This window comes from Ranitomeya imitator, chromosome 2, assembly GCF_032444005.1.
Source record: "Ranitomeya imitator isolate aRanImi1 chromosome 2, aRanImi1.pri, whole genome shotgun sequence".
Taxonomy (NCBI): Eukaryota; Metazoa; Chordata; class Amphibia; order Anura; family Dendrobatidae; genus Ranitomeya; species Ranitomeya imitator.
The window spans coordinates 751,367,622-751,388,520 of record NC_091283.1 but is presented as its reverse complement, the minus strand read 5'-3'; the positions used below and the strand labels follow the sequence as shown (position 1 = coordinate 751,388,520).

General features: G+C 45.2%; 1 protein-coding gene across 1 annotated transcript in view; it reads left to right on the top strand.

Moving 5' to 3' along the window:
* The window catches only part of LOC138665633 (transmembrane protein 150A-like), a 176,067-nt gene that overhangs the window by 41,675 nt on the left and 113,493 nt on the right, over positions 1-20,899 (top strand). Inside the window, exon 2 of the mRNA XM_069753285.1 lies at positions 15,087-15,134. Within this exon, the coding sequence (XP_069609386.1) occupies positions 15,087-15,134 (48 nt within the window). The remainder of the gene's footprint in view (positions 1-15,086; positions 15,135-20,899) is intronic.

The following is a 20,899-nucleotide window of genomic DNA, read 5'->3' as shown; positions in this document are numbered from 1 at the left end:
ATTTATAAATGGTCACCACTTCTATACTGCAGAAAAATTTAGTAAAAGTAAAGTCGGCACAAATCCTAATCCTGAGTAGCTCAAACTTCTTAACCACTGTAGGTCTCAGGGAAATTTAACATTGTGGCAGTTTATCTTCTAGAAAATCAAAGATTCATTTTAAAGACTCTAGCATTTTGGATTATTCCATTGAAATTGGTGGATTCTTTGTTTCAAAAGAAGAAGATATTCCATAGGAAAAAGCTTTAGTGATCTGTCTCCAATTTTTAATACTGCGCTTGAGCAGTTAATATTGCGGTCTTAAGGGGGAAAAAAAAAAAAAGCGCGTTTCAGGAAAACTATTAAACCATTAACATCAAATAAAATTTTAGCACTGGAAGGTGTTGAGAAAAGCCGGCTAGCCCTCAATCAGCATAGAGTAAGTGGACATCAGCTGCACAACAAAGGGGGTCAGACATCAATCTGCAGGAATAACAGGAAAGCGTTGCTGCTCTTTGATAGGAAGGAAAAGGACAAAAGATCAACCCATCTATGAACTGAAAATCGTATTCTACCATTTATCTATGGAAAAGGGCATGAGAACTATTGAAAGTGCACTGGTTTACCTGCCATTCTCCAAAGGAGTCTGAAGAAGCGGTCACTAGATTCAGGCTGCCCGAACAACAACCGCATGAATCAGAGGCTGACTGGCCAATTGCCTCAGGTATGTGTTACTCGAGATGCTTAGAAAAGCCATCGGGGAATATAGGAAGCGACCTGACTAGGCCAAGGCAGTAGGGTCATCAAGTGAATATATGAGGGAAGGGGCAATATAGGGGATTAGCTCTGCTGTGCCAAATGTGAACTGGGAGTATATAAATAATCTATAACTGATGAAAAAATCAAACTTGCGCTAAGAAATGCATGTAAAAGGAGGCCAAAAATAATAATAGTTGTAATTTACCTGATGAGGAGGAGGAAGATACAAATAAATGGATGGTGACGTTGCTTGTATGTAATAATGGGTACACTATTCAAGGTCTAAAAGTGGAGACATATAAATGTAAAAAATATATATTAAGGTAGCGGGAATCCCAAAAATGGCAGGATGCACATCAGGTGAATGTGGGAAATGCCAATAAGAAGCGATGCAGGTAAGGGGCACCACGCGACTTACCGGACACGTGACCCGAACATCACGCAGGTCCTGCCAACTACAGCATCTCTGAGCGCCGCGCTCCTCGCACACGCTCCTCTTTTTGTGGCGGCTGTCACCGGCCGGGACAGCACGCTATGAACTACCGCCAGCGCTTTTAATCTCTACAAAGGACGGTGAAGGTATTTTTATCTGCAGCACTTACCTGCATCGCTTCTTATTGGCATTTCCCACATTCACCTGATGTGCATCCTGCGGCAGGTACGATTTATTTTCAGGTTCTCTGATATATGCATTCATTAGGACGGGATTATTTTATTTTAGGGCTAGATGTGTACATGATTGTAGATATCCATTTTTGGGATTCCCGCTACCTTAATATATATTTTTTACATTTATAGGTCTCCACTTTTAGACCTTGAATAGTGTACCCATTATTACATACAAGCAACGTCACCATCCATTTATTTGTATCTTGCTCCTCCTCATCAGGTAAATTACAACTATTATTATTTTTGGCCTCCTTTTACATGCATTTCTTAGCGCAAGTTTGATTGATTGATTTTTTTCATCAGTTATAGATTATTTTCCCTGCTTCCTCCTATGTGGTAAGGAGGTACTTGCTGCTTTTTTATGCTGTGTCACTAGCGCCGCTACATTACATTATATACTATCCCTGGGAGTATATAAAGAAGAGGGTGCTGTCACCAATAAAGCTATACTCTAAATTTTCTACCATACTTCACTTTCTGACACTAACTTTTGTTAAAGCTTTGCTTGAAAGGGAATCTAAATCACCGGGTTTTTGCCATCCCGATTCCAGTGCTGTGTCACTTACCGAACTGATTGCTGCTGTTCTGTCTTAAAACCGTTTTATTTGCTGCAGATCTACCAGTTCTCTGAACGCTGAGTTTTGTATAACCCCACCCCACCCCTTATTGGCAGTGTGTACACTGTGTATAGGCAGAAAGCTGCCTATCAGTGGTGGGATTATAAAGAGCTCACAAATAAACCTGACTACCTAGCAGCAGATTTACTAGCCCTCTAGTGATAACCAGTGATTTTTATCAAAACCACAGCAAGCAGACACATCGCTGTAATCGGGGTCTCGGTCTCTACATTATGCGGCTCTTACAACAGGCGGCAAATACCTGGTGACAGATTCCTTTTAGCTGCGCAAAGTTATGTTGTTGTAAATGTGCCAACAGATGGAAACAGAAGAAAATAAAATGTTTCTGCACAATTCACAAAAGTGTAAAATATTTACACAGTATGTTATTGGCATCATTCCAGTGACCATAAAAAGTTACAGGAATATTTAGGGTATGTTCACACGTTCCTGATTTCCATCCTTTTTTTTTTTCAGGACTGAAACCGCAGCTCTTGGCAGAAAACGCAGGTCCTTTTTTTGGTCCTTTTTTTTTGGGTGCGTTTTTTGATGCGTTTTTTGATCCTTTTTTTTTATGCAGTTTTCTATGCAGAGTCTGTGTGTTTTCTAGGAAGTTTTTGTTAGGGTTAAAATGGCTGAAAATACCCTAACCCTACCCCTAACCCTAACCCTACCCCTAACCGTATTCTAACCTTAGTGGGAAAAAAAAAAAAATGTCTTAATTTTTTTTATTGTCCCTACCTATGGGGGGGGTGTCGTTTACTATTTTTTTTATTTTGATCACTGAGAGGTTATATCTCAGTGATCAAAATGCACTTTGGAACGAATCTGCCGGCCGGCAGATTCGGCGGGCGCACTGCGCATGCGCCCGCCATTTTGCAAGATGGCGGCGCCCAGGGAGAAGACGGCCGGACGGACATCGGGAGGCCGGGTAAGTATAAGGGGGGGAGATTAGGGCACGGGGGGGGGGGGCATCGGAGCACGGGGGGGCATCGGAGCATGGGGAGGTGGGATCGGGGCAGCCACACTCCGCCCACGCACTTCCGCCCGCTTCCCCGCACTTCCTGCTGCAGCGGTTCGGCACCACAAACCGCAATAAAACCCGCAGATATATTTTTTATCTGCGGGTTTTACTGCGGGTTTGACCTCACAATGGAGGTCTATGGGTGCAGAACCGCTGCGGCTCCGAAAAAAGAAGTGACATGGTACTTCTTTTTTCCCGCAGCTATTCAGCGCGGCTTTTTTTTTTTTAAATTCAGGAACATGTGCACAGCGGTTCCTGTTTTCCATAGGGTACATTGTACTGTACCCTGCATGGAAAACAGCTGCGGAACCGCAGCGGCAAAAACGCTGCGGTTCCGCAGTAAAAAACGCACTGTGTGAACATGGCCTTAGAGGATTGAGAGGGTTTTTTTTTTAATTGAAAAATGAAATGCTAATTTTTCCCATCTCAAAGATGAAATACTTCCAAACTCCAAATCTGGCAGTCAGAATAAATTCAATAACCCGCAATCCGGAAAGATATCCAGCCCTTGCTAAACTTTTCAAACAATTGATCATGACAATCTCCGACAATGCGTCTGAGCAAAAAAGTGATCATAATGTGCTCAATACAGGTTATTCACAACTCACAACAGGTGACCCAAGTAAGAATTCTCAGTTTCCTGAAGAAGTTGTCCACTGCTTAGATGACAACTTCTCATTCCACATGCTTGGCCCCAAATTTAAATAAAAAAAAAGCTTATACTCCCTTCCCATGCTGGCGCCGTTCCCGTGGTGTCGGCACTCACGGTCCTGGGGCTCCCGTGCTGTTGTGACATACGACTCCAGTGCCCAGTCAGCGATGGCATCACTGTCCCCACCTCCTGATGAACTAAACATAAAGAGCAAGTCCCGAACTTCCTCCTCATTTTCGATTTGTCTGAAGGTGTAGACCGTGACGCCAGCCCTGACTGGCCGCCATCACGTGTCAGAACGACCGAATGAGAGCTCAAAAACTGAGTGACACCGTGGGAACGGCACTGGCATGAGAGGGGACTTGAAGCTTTATTATTTCATGGGGGGCCAAATATTTTGATCACGAAGATTTCAAATGTTGGTACTTAAACAAAAGACCATGGCAAAGCACATCAGATGGAAGTGCACCAGTTACATCAGATGTATTCTAGTCCAGGTCACAAATGTACTCTAAGAAATGTGGCTCATCTTTGTCACCAATGAGTAACACCTTTTAATGAATTTGGTGCATCTTACTCCGGGGCATTCTTCTTCATTATCTTCCTCATTAATTACATTTCATAGGGTAAACATTCATCTTCCTAATGCAACAGATTCACACTTTGAATACCTAGCGACATTGAGGGTACGTTCCCACATTCAGGATTTGATGCGACTTTGACGCTGCGTAATTATTCCGCGTCAAAACCACAGGGGCCAGATGTGGATGGGATTTCTGTGCTTCTGTGTACCTGCAGATCTCCCTTGGATACGGACATGGGGCGCATCCTTCAGTTCTGCATCCTTCAGTTCCGCAGCATGTTAATTTCTTCTGTGGGTACACATGAGGATTTTTTCCATAGACTTGCATTAATGAGGAAAATCTGATTGTCTAAAAAAAAAAAAAAAAAATATGCGTGTCCACTAATTTGCATAATAGGAGTGGACATTCTGCAAAGTCAAAACCGCAGCAGACCCTGAACGTGGGAACACCCTGACAAATAAGCCAATCTGGACTATAATAAAAACATGTCATATTGAACAAGGTAAACCTGTATAGGTTCTGTAATGCTGTAAATAAGCCCCCGATGTATCCTGCAAGATAAGAAAAGCAAGTTAGATCATATTTATCCAGGGGCGGTCCTCTTCCTTGCTTCTGTCGCGGCTCATGCAGGCGCGGGCTGGGCCGGGTGGAAAAGGGGCATGTGCCCCCCGGGCCGGTCACCAAGCAGCTGATTCGGGCTGCTGGTGGCCGGCGCTGTGTTCTCTATGTCCTGGCAGCTGCCTCACAGTGGAGCTGCAGACACGCCCCCTGCTCCCTGTGTGCGCCGTCTGCAGAGGTACAGGAACACTGCTGCATGTAACTGCTGGAGATCTGCATGTGGATGGCCCAGACATCAGTGAGTACCTTCAGCTCTGTGTGGTGAGGAGGTGAACGCTGCTGCTCACCTCCCGATAAGTCCAGGGCCGGTCCCTATAGTATCAGTGGCCGCTCTGCTGATGCTCACAGATTTATTGCAGGAGTCTGAACTGTCACCCTGTCAGTGCCAGGCCATCGGCTCCAGGGTCCCCAGACTGCAGGAAAGTTCAGCCTCCTGCAATAAATCTCCCTATACCGAGAGTGAGCACAGACTGTCTACAGAATCCAGCACTGGAGTGATCAAGCCTGAACCTGGTGACCAGACATCACATGCTATATACATGGCCCTGTATATATACAGTGCATGTATGTCCTGGGCCAAGTGCAGGATTGATCCATCCAGTGTTTATAACATTGTATATCTGTGCCTATGGTATACCACTATCAGGGGCGTAAGTACAGAGGTTGCAGCAGGGCCCGGAGTGTTAAGGGACCCCTAAGCACGCAGAGCTACAAAATGGGCCACCGGCCCTCTAAATCCTCTGCACAGGCCCTGGTGCGTGCTCTTTTGCTGAACGCGCTGACCAAGGCCGTGGCGGCCCACATGAGCACAGCCCTCATTTGTGCTTGCGTACACGGCTGCAGCTTTTGTCAGTGAAGGCAAACAGGAGAGCGCACACACCAGGGCCTGTGCAAAGGTTTGAAAAGGCCGCCACCGCACGCAGAGACACCTGAGCCTCACCGTGTCTGACCCTGGCCAGAACCAGCGTCAGAGAACAGTGCTCTCCTCACCAATCCCCAGCCGGCATCTGCCCCACGCCCTTAGCACCTCCGATGCTGGCTGGACAGTGGACCCTCCTCATCCTCCACTATCTCAGGTGAGAACCAAGATGAAACCTTTTGTAAGTATATGCAGCATTTGCAGTTTGACCTGTCTAATGTATATTGTATACTGTTGTATATACATTATATAGGTGAAACCGGTACGTACATTATATAGGTGATACCACTGTGTGTAATATACTGCGACCGCTGTGTATAGGCCATATAGGTCAGCCGCAGTGTTTATGTGCGTGTGTGTGTGTATATATATATATATATACATACACAGACACACACACACACATTTGTACACACACAGCATCTGGCCTTTATGGGCTATACATAGCGGTCGCAGTATATTACACACAGTGGTATCAGCTATATAATGTACATACCGCAGTCGCGGTTTCACCTATATAATGTATGTGTGAGTGAGTGTGTGTGTCTATGTATGTGTGTGTGTGCGCGCGTGCATGTATGTATGTGTATGTATGTATATATATACCGTATGTGTGTGTGTCTATGTGTGTGTGTGTGCGTGCATGTATGTATGTGTGTCTATGTATGTGTATGTGTGTGTCTGTGTGTGTGCATGCATGTATGTATGTGTGTCTAAGTATGTGTATATATAGATATGTGTGTGAGTGTCTGTATGTGTGTGTGTGTGTGTGTGTGTCTACGTGTGTGCGTGTGTGTATGTGTATATATATATATATATATATATATATATATATATATATATATATATATATATATATATATATATATATATATATATATATATATATATATATAGCGAGTAGAAAAAGGGAACAGCACAGAAATACTTATCTTCAGGTGCAGGGCCCCAAGACAATCAGTCCAGCGATCATCCGCAATTGCAAGTATCCAAAAACGAGGCAGCACTCCATAGTTCAATATAAAAACGTGCAGGGTTTAATTTACCCACATATTCTGGCAACGTTTCAGCTCACAATAAGCTTTTCTTAAGGCTTGAGAAAAGCTCATTGTGAGCTGAAACGTTGCCAGAATATGTGGGTAAATTAAACCCTGCACGTTTTTATATTGAACTATGGAGTGCTGCCTCGTTTTTGGATACATATATATATACATATATATATATATATATATATATATATATATATATATATATACACGTAATTGTTGGATTATAAGACGCTCTGGATTATAAGACGCACCCCAAATTTTGAGGAGAAAAATAAGAAAAAAATATTTTTTAATAAAATGGTGGTGCTTCTTATAATCCATGCGTCTTATTGCTTACTGGGTGCAGTGAAGGGGGGTCTCAGGGTCGTTGCTGGAGGAGGCAGGAGTGGGGTGATGCTGCAGGCCAGGATGAGGGGGGCACTGATGTGCGGCGTGATGGTGTGGGGGGTCTTGTGCTGGTGCATGTCTGGTGCTGCTGCTGGGTGTCTCTGGATGCCTGGCGGTTGCTGGCCTGTGCTGCGGGTGTCTCCGGTGCCCAGCAGTGCTGCGTGGGCGTCCGGCGCTGCCATTTTGCAACAGGCCAGAGCCCCAGTAATTCCACGGTTCCCTGTGTGTGTGTGCGGTGGACTCCGAGAATATGGCCGAGGATATGGGCTAATAAAGAGTCCACTGCTTAAAGGGATTGTCTTCCACTAGGACAACCTCGTCTTAAACTAAATGTTCGGCCGCGATAAATTAATAAAACCTATACTCACCTGCCGTGCCAGCGCCGTTCCCACAGAGGCTGTGATGTGGTGTTATGACACGTGATGCCCGGAACCAATCAGTGCTGGTGTCACTGTCTTCGCCTTCAGACAAACTGAACATGAAGAGGACGTGCAGGGTGAGCTGCTTGATGCGAAGATTGAGACAGTGACACCAGCACTGATTGGTGCCGGGCATCACGTGTCACAACACCACATCACAGCCTCTGTGGGAACGGCGCTGGCACAGGAGGTGAGTATAGGCTTTATTAATTTATCGGGGCCGAACATTTAGGGGTTGTCCTAGTAGTGGACAAGCCCTTAAATATTTGGTGCTGCTCAGTTTTATATACTGTATATAGCCTGCGTGGTGTAAATCTAAGTATCTGTGTATGTACACCGCACATACCACTCCTCCTGTCCTGTATATATACACCGCACAGTGCCACTCCTCCTGTCCTGTATATATACACTGCACAGTACCACTCCTCCTGTCCTGTATATATACACTGCACAGTACCACTCCTCCTGTCCTGTATATATACACTGCACAGTACCACTCCTCCTGTATATATACACTGCACAGTACCACTCCTCCTGTCCTGTATATATACACTGCACAGTACCACTCCTCCTGTCCTGTATATATACACCGCACAGTGCCACTCCTCCTGTCCTGTATATATACACTGTACAGTACCACTCCTCCTGTCCTGTATATATACACTGCACAGTACCACTCCTCCTGTCCTGTATATATACACCGCACAGTGCCACTCCTCCTGTCCTGTATATATACACTGCACAGTACCACTCCTCCTGTCCTGTATATATACACTGCACAGTACCACTCCTCCTGTCCTGTATATATACACTGCACAGTACCACTCCTGCTGTATATATACACTGCACAGTACCACTCCTCCTGTATATATACACTGCACAGTACCACTCCTCCTGTCCTGTATATATACACTGCACAGTACCACTCCTGCTGTATATATACACTGCACAGTACCGCTCCTCCTGTCCTGTATATATACACTGCACAGTACCACTCCTCCTGTATATATACACTGCACAGTACCACTCCTCCTGTCCTGTATATATACAATGCACAGTACCACTCCTCCTGTCCTGTATATATACAATGCACAGTACCACTCCTCCTGTCCTGTATATATACACCGCACAGTGCCACTCCTCCTGTCCTGTATATATACACTGCACAGTACCACTCCTCCTGTATATATACACTGCACAGTACCACTCCTCCTGTCCTGTATATATACACTGCACAGTACCACTCCTCCTGTCCTGTATATATACAATGCACAGTACCACTCCTCCTGTCCTGTATATATACACTGCACAGTACCACTCCTCCTGTCCTGTATATATACACTGCACAGTACCACTCCTCCTGTATATATACACTGCACAGTACCACTCCTCCTGTCCTGTATATATACACTGCACAGTACCACTCCTCCTGTCCTGTATATATACAATGCACAGTACCACTCCTCCTGTATATATACAATGCACAGTACCACTCCTCCTGTCCTGTATATATACACTGCACAGTACCACTCCTCCTGTCCTGTATATATACACTGCACAGTACCACTCCTCCTGTATATATACACTGCACAGTACCACTCCTCCTGTATATACACACTGCACAGTACCACTTCTCCTGTCCTGTATATATGCAATGCACAGTACCACTCCTCCTGTATATATACACTGCACAGTACCACTCCTCCTGTATATATACACTGCACAGTACCACTCCTCCTGTCCTGTATATATACACTGCACAGTACCACTCCTGCTGTATATATACACTGCACAGTACCGCTCCTCCTGTCCTGTATATATACACTGCACAGTACCACTCCTCCTGTATATATACACTGCACAGTACCACTCCTCCTGTCCTGTATATATACAATGCACAGTACCACTCCTCCTGTCCTGTATATATACAATGCACAGTACCACTCCTCCTGTCCTGTATATATACACCGCACAGTGCCACTCCTCCTGTCCTGTATATATACACTGCACAGTACCACTCCTCCTGTATATATACACTGCACAGTACCACTCCTCCTGTCCTGTATATATACAATGCACAGTACCACTCCTCCTGTCCTGTATATATACAATGCACAGTACCACTCCTCCTGTCCTGTATATATACAATGCACAGTACCACTCCTCCTGTCCTGTATATATACACTGCACAGTACCACTCCTCCTGTCCTGTATATATACACTGCACAGTACCACTCCTACTGTATATATACACTGCACAGTACCACTCCTCCTGTCCTGTATATATACACTGCACAGTACCACTCCTCCTGTCCTGTATATATACAATGCACAGTACCACTCCTCCTGTATATATACAATGCACAGTACCACTCCTCCTGTCCTGTATATATACACTGCACAGTACCACTCCTCCTGTCCTGTATATATACACTGCACAGTACCACTCCTCCTGTATATATACACTGCACAGTACCACTCCTCCTGTATATACACACTGCACAGTACCACTTCTCCTGTCCTGTATATATGCAATGCACAGTACCACTCCTCCTGTATATATACACTGCACAGTACCACTCCTCCTGTCCTGTATATATACAATGCACAGTACCACTCCTCCTGTCCTGTATATATGCAATGCACAGTACCACTCCTCCTGTATATATACACTGCACAGTACCACTCCTCCTGTATATACACACTGCACAGTACCACTTCTCCTGTCCTGTATATATACAATGCACAGTACCACTCCTCCTGTCCTGTATATATACAATGCACAGTACCACTCCTCCTGTCCTGTATATATGCAATGCACAGTACCACTCCTCCTGTATATATACACTGCACAGTACCACTCCTCCTGTATATACACACTGCACAGTACCACTTCTCCTGTCCTGTATATATACAATGCACAGTACCACTCCTCCTGTCCTGTATATATACAATGCACAGTACTACTCCTCCTGTCCTGTTCTCGGATAGGCGACATTGGTCTTTGGGAGGGTTAATATTGGTTTATTATTTTCAGGAATACTATGGGAAAATAAAAAATATATATATTGGAAAACACATTTAAATGGATTATACCAAGTAATTCCCTTTCCCGAGAACTTTGTAGTTGCTGGGGTCCGAACGCTGGGACCCCCATGATCTCGAGAACCGGCGCTCTAAAGAAGCGATCAATCGTGCGCACTGCGACGGCATTCAAACATAGCTCTTCCAATAACGCCTTTAAGAGGAGCGTTGAAGAACACAACACAGTATAGGAAAATCCACTGATCGGGTGTCGGGGAGTGTTATAGTCTGTGGGCTGGTGGGGTTTGTGTGGCATTGCTCCTTTTTTGTTCCAGTACGACCCTGGACAGCTCTGCAGGGAGGCTGCCATACTTTGTACTGGTTTTATTCCCTGCACATAGTAGGGCAGCAGAAGGGTTCAGGTAGCAGTGTCATCGCCCTGTGTTGTTCTATAGCCCACATTCCCACCCTGACTATATACAGTGGCAACTAAGGGGTAGACAGCAGTTCCTTATGAATAGTAGGGTCAGTGGGTAAATGTGTCTACCTGTTTTACAATGGTATGGCCCAAATGTGAGCTGAGGTAAAACATTGCCAGAAGCTAAGAGGCACTAACATGTCCATACACGGGCACTAATGCCCTCACACTTCTGCCAGTATGTACTGCTGTGTGTGTGGCAGTAGTTTTTCTAATAGTCTTATCACACCTGTCTGCCATACTTCCTTGAGGCGGGATGGGAACTAAAGTTGACGTGTTCTAATATTGAGCTCCCATTTCCCAGCTCTGGAAATTCACCACTTACGGTTGGAGGATTGGCAGTGATTAAATGGTTTAGAGGAGCACACTTCCATTTATAAGGGGTTGACCCCGTCAGGCTGGGTTTACAGGAGGGATACCCTCCGCTAGGCTGGAGGTTGTGGTGTGTATACAGAATGTAAACTTCACTCTTGTGAACCCAGCCTACAACTAATTATGTAATGGTGCATGTATTACTAATGCAGATGACGTTTGCGTGTGTCGCCATTTCTAATTCATCTATATATTTTGGCATGGGGGGACCCCATTTGACAGTTCGCAGTGGGGCCCATAACTTTTGTAGTTACGCCACTGCTCTGTAGTAAGCTCCGTTCTGTTCCCATATGTCTGTAGTAAGCTCTGTTCTGCTCCAATATCTCTGGAGTAAGATCAGTTCTGCTCCCATATCTCTGTAGTAAGCTCTGTTCTGCTCCCATATCTCTGGAGTAAGATCAGTTCTGCTCCCATATCTCATAGTAAGCTCTGTTCTGCTCCCATATATCTGCAGTAAGCTCTGTTCTGCTCCCATATGTCTGTAGTAAGATCAGTTCTGCTTCCATATCTCATAGTAAGCTCTGTTCTGCTCCCATATCTCTGTAGTAAGCTCTGTTCTGCTCCCATATCTCATAGTAAGCTCTGTTCTGCTCCCATATCTCTGTAGTAACCTCTGTTCTGCTCCCATATGTCTGTAGTAAGCTCCGTTCTGCTCCAATATCTCTGTAGTAAGCTCTGTTCTGCTCCCTTATCTTTGGAGTAAACTCGGTTCTGCTCCCATATGTCTGTAGTAAGCTCTGTTCTGCTCCCACATCTTTGTAGTAAGCTCTGTTCTGCTCCCATATCTCTGTAGTAAGCTCTGTTCTGCTCCCATATCTCTGTAGTAAGCTCTGTTCTGCTCCCATATGTCTGTAGTAAGCTCCGTTCTGCTCCCATATGTCTGTAGTAAGCTCCGTTCTGCTCCCATATCTCTGTAGTAAGCTCTGTTCTGCTCCCATATGTCTGTAGTAAGCTCTGTTCTGCTCCCATATCTCTGTAGTAAGCTCTGTTCTGCTCCCATATGTCTGTAGTAAGCTCTGTTCTGCTCCCATATGTCTAGTAAGCTCCGTTCTGCTCCCATATGTCTGTAGTAAGCTCCGTTCTGCTCCCATATCTCTGTAGTAAGCTCCGTTCTGCTCCCATATGTCTGTAGTAAACTCCGTTCTGCTCCCATATCTCTGTAGTAAGCTCTGTTCTGCTCCCTTATCTCTGGATTAAGATCAGTTCTGCTCCCATATCTCATAGTAAGCTCTGTTCTGCTCCCATATCTCTGTAGTAAGCTCTGTTCTGCTCCCATATCTCTGTAGTAAGCTCCATTCTGCTCCCATATCTCTGTAGTAAGCTCTGTTCTGCTCACTTATCTCTGGGGTAAGATCAGTTCTGCTCCCATATCTCATAGTAAGCTCCGTTCTGCTCCCATATGTCTGTAGTAAGCTCCGTTCTGCTCCCATATCTCTGTAGTAAGCTCTGTTCTGCTCCCTTATCTCTGGAGTAAGATCAGTTCTGCTCCCATATCTCATAGTAAGCTCTGTTCTGCTCCCATATCTCTGTAGTAAGCTCTGTTCTGCTCCCATATCTCATAGTAAGCTCTGTTCTTCTCCCATATCTCTGTAGTAACCTCTGTTCTGCTCCCATATCTCTGTAGTAAGCTCCATTCTGCTCCCATATCTCTGTAGTAAGCTCTGTTCTGCTCACTTATCTCTGGAGTAAGATCAGTTCTGCTCCCATATCTCATAGTAAGCTCCGTTCTGCTCCCATATCTCTGTAGTAAGCTCCGTTCTGCTCCCATATCTCTGTAGTAAGCTCTGTTCTGCTCCCATATGTCTGTAGTAAGCTCGGTTCTGCTCCCATATCTCTGTAGTAAGCTCTGTTTTGCTCCCATATCTCATAGTAAGCTCTGTTCTGCTCCCATATCTCATAGTAAGCTCTGTTCTGCTCCCATATCTCTGTAGTAAGCTCCGTTCTGCTCCCATATCTCTGTAGTAAGCTCTGTTCTGCTCCCTTATCTCTGGAGTAAGATCAGTTCTGCTCCCATATCTCATAGTAAGCTCCGTTCTGCTCCCATATCTCTGTAGTAAGCTCCGTTCTGCTCCCATATCTCTGTTGTAAGCTGTTCTGCTCCCATATGTCTGTAGTAAGCTCCGTTCTGCTCCCATATCTCTGTAGTAAGCTCTGTTCTGCTCCCATATGTCTGTAGTAAGCTCCGTTCTGCTCCCATATCTCTGTAGTAAGCTCCGTTCTGCTCCCATATCTCTGTAGTAAGCTCTGTTCTGCTCCCTTATCTCTGGAGAAAGCTCAGTTCTGCTCCCATATCTATGCAGCAAGCTCAGTTCTGTTTCCATATCTCTGTACCAGCATGTTTTTAAAGCCTGTTATGTCTGCTGCTTTAATGCAATGGCCAGAGGTAAGCAGGAAAAAGGAGGGCCACCGCAACTGAAGGGCCACTGCCTTGTGATTGCCCCCCAGGCTGAAAAGTGCCAGCCAGCCCCTGGGCTCATGTGAGGGCAGATCGAAGTACTGCAGTACCCCGGCGCCAGGAAAGGTCAGAGGCCCTGCGCACTGCAGTACTTTACTCTGCCCTCAACAGAGCAAATCAGTACGCCTGCGCAGGAGCCGCGTCACGTAGCATGGAGGATGACAACATCGTATGAAGATGGGAGGCCCCGGACCGCCCCTGGGTGAGTATAATATAACTTGTTTTTTTTTCTTCTTTCAGGTTACATCGGGGGCATATCTACAGTATTACAGAATGCTGTAGATAAGCCCCTGATGGCGGTGGCCGCAGCTTAGATGCGAAAAATGAGGTGACAGATTCCCTTTAAGTGAAGTCAAAACCTAGATTAGCTGTAAATGTTGGACTTGATTAATCAAATATTACATGCCAGAATTCTGATGTAAAAGCTTTAAAAAGTCACACAATTTTTGCAATATTTATCGTCTTTATGCCAGGTTCTCCCAACACTGCTAACATGGGTTGGAGCTGGGTTTAGACTGGTGCACTGCGGGAGCGTGATGCCACGATTCGTCTAATTCATGACTAATTGTGGAGGTCCCTATGCCAGAAATCTCACTCCAGTCTTTGATTGGAGTAAGATTTCTGGCATGACACACTCCACTCTTCAAGTCGTTCCAGATTGATAAGAGGCGCGCACCTCTTCATGATTCGGGAGCATGTGACTCCAGCACGTCCCCTATGAAGACGGGCATGAACAACGCCAGCCTTGATGTATTGGGCCCATTGTGTCTGGTGCATTTTACTGTAACTTGTATATTTCATCTCATGATTTTGATGTCTGGTAAGGAGTTGCTTTAAATGTGGCAGACTTAGACAGTTGTGTTGCTGTACAAACTTGAGGATCTGAACTTGGGTGTAAAGTTTTCCAACCAATAATGGAGAATTGCAGTCTTATGTGAAAGAAAAAAAAAAAAGCTAACAATTCTCAATTAATAAACCTACCTTGCTTACTAGTAGTAATAAACAGCCAAATACTTTCATTAAAACACTCTAATCATGTGCACATGTATAGGTCCTAATGTATGTTTCTCTTGTATTACAGATATGCCATGGCATTGTCGAACAACCACATTTGCCCCGTGTCGAACTGGTAAGAATACCTTGCTATTATACCACAGCGCAATGTCTTTATCGGTATCAGCGTTTTTGTTTTTTTTCTGATAGACGTAAAAGTTGATTTCTTGAGGACTAGTACAAAATGTTATAGGCCTAACAGTGTGGTTGTCTTTCGTGTAATTCTCATGCCTATTCTGTTTTTGTATCCTAGTATATTGCAGTCACCATATTGTATAACAGGGTGTACTTACAATTGCTCGTTTGCCTTTCTACACAGCTAATTCTTCTGTCTTCCATTAAATGGTCTATGAGGTTATGTCATTTAAAAACGGACTCTAAATCCTTCTAAGCTTTGTGTAGAAGCAGGTCAGTTTTTTTTTCTTGTATAACTTATGAGTCACTGCAAAAGTCTGTGGTGGGGGGGAGGAGTGGAGCAGCTGGGTCGGGAGGTGAAGAGGGGAATGATTTATGCAGGAACAAGAGACTTCCTGTTTCTAAATGGCAGAGAAAAGAGAACAATTAACTGTGTAGAAAGGCAAAATGAGCAATTGTAGTTGGTCACAGTGCTGTATAAAATAAAGACTGCAATATATTAAGTGGCTAAAAACTTTGATGGGAGTAGTGCTTCTTTATAAAGTGGTCCTGTCACATCATTTCAAGCATCTAAACTGTCCCCAGTTCGTTGTTGGAGAGGCAGTGTGCATCACTTAAGGCCCCTTCACACTAAGCGACGCTGCAGCGATACCAACAACGATCCGGATCGCTGCAGCGTCGCTGTTTGGTCGCTGGAGAGCTGTCACACAGACAGCTCTCCAGCGACCAACGATCCCGAAGTCCCCGGGTAACCAGGGTAAACATCGGGTTAATAAGCGCAGGGCCGCGCTTAGTAACCCGATGTTTACCCTGGTTACCAGCGTAAAAGTAAAAAAAAACAAACACTATATACTTACCTTCCGCTGTCTGTCCCCGGCGCTGTGCTCTGCACTCCTCCTGTACTGGCTGTGAGCACAGCGGCCGGAAAGCAGAGCGGTGACGTCACCGCTCTGCTTTCCGGCTGACCGACGCTCACAGCCAGTGCAGGAGGAGTGCAGAGTACTTTTACGCTGGTAACCAGGGTTACTAAGCGCGGCCCTGCGCTTAGTTACCCGATGTTTACCCTGGTTACCAGTGAAGACATCGCTGGATCGGTGTCGCACACGCCGATCCAGCGATGTCCACGGGAGATCCAGCGACGAAATAAAGTTCTGGAGTTTGTTCAGCGACCAACGATCTCCCAGCAGGGGCCTGATCATTGGTCGCTGTCACACATAATGATTTCCTTAACGATATCGTTGCTACGTCACAAAAAGCAACGATATCGTTAACAATATCGTTATGTGTGAAGGTACCTTAAGGCTGATTTCACATTTGCATCTTTGTGCGCAGCGTTTGATCCGCATGCATGCGTACATATATTTAACATGGTGTACGCATGGACATGCATTTGTATACGCGTGCGTCGTTTTGCGGTGGGCACGGCTAATGCAACATGTTGCATTTTTGGAGGCGTCAAATCTGTTAAATATGTGCAGGCATGCACATGCAGATGAGTGCGTCAAAACGCATTTCTTGTCTATGTGAGCGCATTTGTATGCAAGGACATGCGTACGGACGCATGCGTTCGATGTGCAATGCGTACTTCAGACTGCTCATCTCCAGAAAATGAGGTTACCGTCTCCTCCATGCACATAAAAAATGCAAACGCATGTTTAAAAGCATGCGCACAAAAAGCGGTTTTGTTTGCGTCATGTGCAAGATGATGCGCTGGCGTAAGCATGCTTTGGCATATGTTTGCGCATGCAGATGATACACTGAGCACAGAAAAGCTAATGTGAACCTAGCCTAACATTTTTTAATTTAAAAAAAAAATCCAAAAAGCACTAAATATATTTGATACCTGCTTGTTTAGTCATGGGGTGTGTGCTTCATTTTCTGTTCAGTCATGGGTGCCGCTGCCCACTCAAGTTTGATTTCCCTGGTTGCACCGACATCACCGAAATCCTGTGCTTGCACAGTGTCTATCGGGGAGCTGTGTTTGCGCAGTGTCGATTTAAGGGGCCTCATCCACGCGCCGTGACACCCGGCTGCCCACTCGGCACTGCGCAATTGCGTCTCCAAGCACCACACAGCGCAAGAGCGGGATTCCAGTGAAGTCGGCGCAACCAGGGAAATCTGTCAAATTGAGGGGTAGTGACACCCGTGACTGGGGGATGGAAAAATACCTTTTAAAATAAAACACATGAAATCTAGCCAAATATTTTAACAATGTGTGGCAAGCTAAATGCATGTGTGCACATGTTAGATCAGGGGTGGCAGGTGCCTCGGGGGTGCCCCACTCTTATCATTGCCTATTGTATTACTGTATAGACTAGAGTATAATTTGACCCTTGTATAAGCCGTGACCCCTAATTTTGCACACAAGACCTGGGAAAACTTAATGACTCGAGTATAAGCCTAGGGTGGGAAATGCAGCAGCTACTGGTAAATTTCAAAAATGGAGATACCAATAAAAGTAAAATTGAGACATCAGAAAGTTGTTTTTGAATATCCATATGGAATTAGGAGCCCCATATAATGCTCCATAAAGTTTATGATGGGCCCATAAGATGCTCCATAGAAACATTTGCCCCATATAATGCTGCACAAAGGTTGATTATGGCCCCGTAGGATGCTCCATAGAAACATTTGCCCCATATGCTGCTGCGATTAAAAAAAAAACAAAAAAAAAAAACACTCACCTCTTGTTCTGAGCAGGCGGGGACACCAGCACTTGCGATATTCACCTGTCCCCATTCCACCGCCGCTCACTAAACACATCATCGCGCCCTCTGACCTGATTGTCACAGACAGAGGATGCGGAAGACACAGCGGCGCACGGCGGTGGAACGGGGACAGGTGAATATCGCAATGCTCACCCTCCCGGCGCGGTCTCTGCTTCTCCGATGCGATGGTCTCTGATGCCGGCAGCTTTTTCCTGTGTTCAGCGGTCACTGGTAGCGCTCATTAAAGTAATATGCGGCTCCACCCCTATGGGAGTGGAGTCGCGTCCATATTCATTACTTTAATGAGTGGTACCACGTGACCGCTGAAGACAGGAAGGGCTGCGGGTGCTGGAGAAGCGGGGACATGCAGAGACGCGACGGGAGCAGGTGAGTATGTGGTGACAGCTGCCGCTCTCCCTCCCCCACCTACCCTCTGGGACAATGACTCAAGTATAAGCCAAGAGGGGCACTTTCAGCCTAAAAAAATGGGCTGAAAATCTCTGCTTACACTCTAGTATAAACGGTATGTGCTTATAAACATGTACAGTGTATAGAGAAAATGGGTGGCTCTCCGTTAGGAAATGTATGCTCAATGGCATGGGGGTATTGCTTACTCCTCCCACCAGCCCAAAACAGCAGCCTATGCAGAACCAGCAGCAGTGTGATCCAGAGGAGCCACCACTACTATCAGTACTCACAAAAGTATCACTGTATTATCTTTGGAGCTACATGGTACTGCAGGTCACATCTAATACATTATCATCTCAGTGGGAACCCACCAAAAGCAGGGTGCTGCTGGCTGAGATAGATGGTCCTGGAAGCCCAGAAGGCACAGCAGAAAAGTGAGATTCTGTCACTTGTACCACCTTGTGTTCTTGCTGAAAATGTACGATATGGTCTTGCAGTGGTGTAACTGGAGGCCGATGGGCCCCAGTATGGAATTTGACGCGCGCACGCGTCAATATATGCGCCCTTGTAGCATTCTATATTCTATAAAAACTTCTAAATTGCCCCCTTTAATTATGTAGTCATGTCCGAATGCTGGTTTGCATTGTCCCCAATCCTAGTGTATGTGTCCCCGTTCTGCCCCTAATGCATAATTAAAACCATTCTACTCACCTTTTTGTCTGCTCCCGCGTTGCCCAGTGTCTTTTGTAGCCACCGCGCAGCCCGGCAGCTGACATCAGTGTGCGCCATTGTCATGCACTGCTCCTTGTGGCTGCACGTCCGATGTCTGCTCACAGCCACTGCGCTGGCAACATGTATCGCAGTATACGGACCCGACAGGTCTCTGCACCACGATGCATGTCATACTTAAGGAAAATAGGGAATTTGCAGTAAAATGGCTAATTTTGCAGGTGTGCAATGATTGTTTTACTAAAGTTATTGTTATTGGACCTCTTTAAAGGGAACCTGTCACCCCCCTGACATTTTTAACTTAGTGCGGCACAAAGTGGCTCTTTAATACTGCATTCTGTCAAGGTGGCTCTTTTAATTGGGGTCCCTGCCAACGCTGAACTATTCGTTGTTATAGTTTGCCCCTCATACTTGTAGTTTGTCCGGGTGGCATGTCTTTTACCCTGGACACAAACTCCTCCCAGCCAACACTCGGCCCCTCTGCGTGCCAGGCGCCGCCTCCACATCCTTTTTTTTCAGACATGCGCAGTTTGCGCTGCCCTTCGACTCCATCACATGATGGGAACTTACAGCGCAGGCACCGGGGACTTTAATGAAGGCACAGGAGGCGGGGCACAGAGGGGCTGAGAGATGTCTGGGAGGCATTTGTGTCCGGGAGGAAAAGACAGGACCCATGGACAAACTACAGGTATGAGGGGCAAATTATAAAAACGAATAGTTCAGCGTTTGCAGGGACCCCAACTAAAAGAGCCACCCTGACAGAATGCAGCATTAGTGCTGCACAAGGTTGCTTTTTTTTAGTTAAAAAAACGCCTGTGGGGGGTGACAGGTTCCCTTTAATAATCTGTGCCTGTTCAGGATGATCACCATGTGGATAACTTTTTCCAGGTGTGCAATGATCGTTTAATGAGCTGAAGTTATTAGAACTCCTTAATAAACTTGTGGGTCATTTTCTGTGTGGGCAATTTTCGCCGACATTCTTCTGTGCTGCAGAGCATCTCGCATGATGCTATACTATTCTCCTGCCCGGCAGAGCATCTCGCCTATAATTATATAATATTCTTCTCTCCTGCAGAGCATCTCGCGTATGCATGCATACTATCCCCCTATCCTGCAGAGCATTTAACCTATAGTCCAGTCTGTGGGAAATTTTCTGTGGGCATTTTTCACATATCATGTGAACATCCTCACCTTGCAACTCAAATATCATAGATCTGAAACTTTGTGATGCTGCAGTTGGCAATTTTTGTGTGGGCAATTTTCCGGTCACCAGAACAAAGGTATTTTTGGTTTTGCACTTTCATTTTTTTGCTCCCCTTCTTCCCAGAGTTTATCTAAGTGGTGAAAAAAAAAATCCAAACTTAAATTTAAAAAAAATAAATAAATAAAAAAAAATTGCGCCATTTTCCAATACATGTAGCGTTTCCATCTTTCTTGATCAGGGGTTGGGTGAGGGCTTATTTTTTGCGCACAGAGCTCACGTTTTTAATGTTACCATTTTGGTGCAGATACGATCTTTTGATCGCCAGTTACTGCATTTTAATGCAATGTCGCCATGACAAAAAAAAAAACCCCGTAATTTTGGTGTTTTGAATTTTATTCGCCGTTTAATTTTCAGGTTAATCATTTTTTTTTTTTTTTTTTTTCAATGGGGCAAAAGGGGGGTGATTTGAACTTTTATATTATTTTTAACCCCTTCATGACCGGGGGATTTTTCGTTTTTCCGTGTTCGTTTTTCGCTCCCCTCCTTCCCAGAGCCATAACTTTTTTATTTTTCCGTCAATTTGGCCATGTGAGGGCTTATTTTTGGCGGGACGAGTTGTACTTTTGAACGACATCATTGGTTTTAGCATGTCGTGTA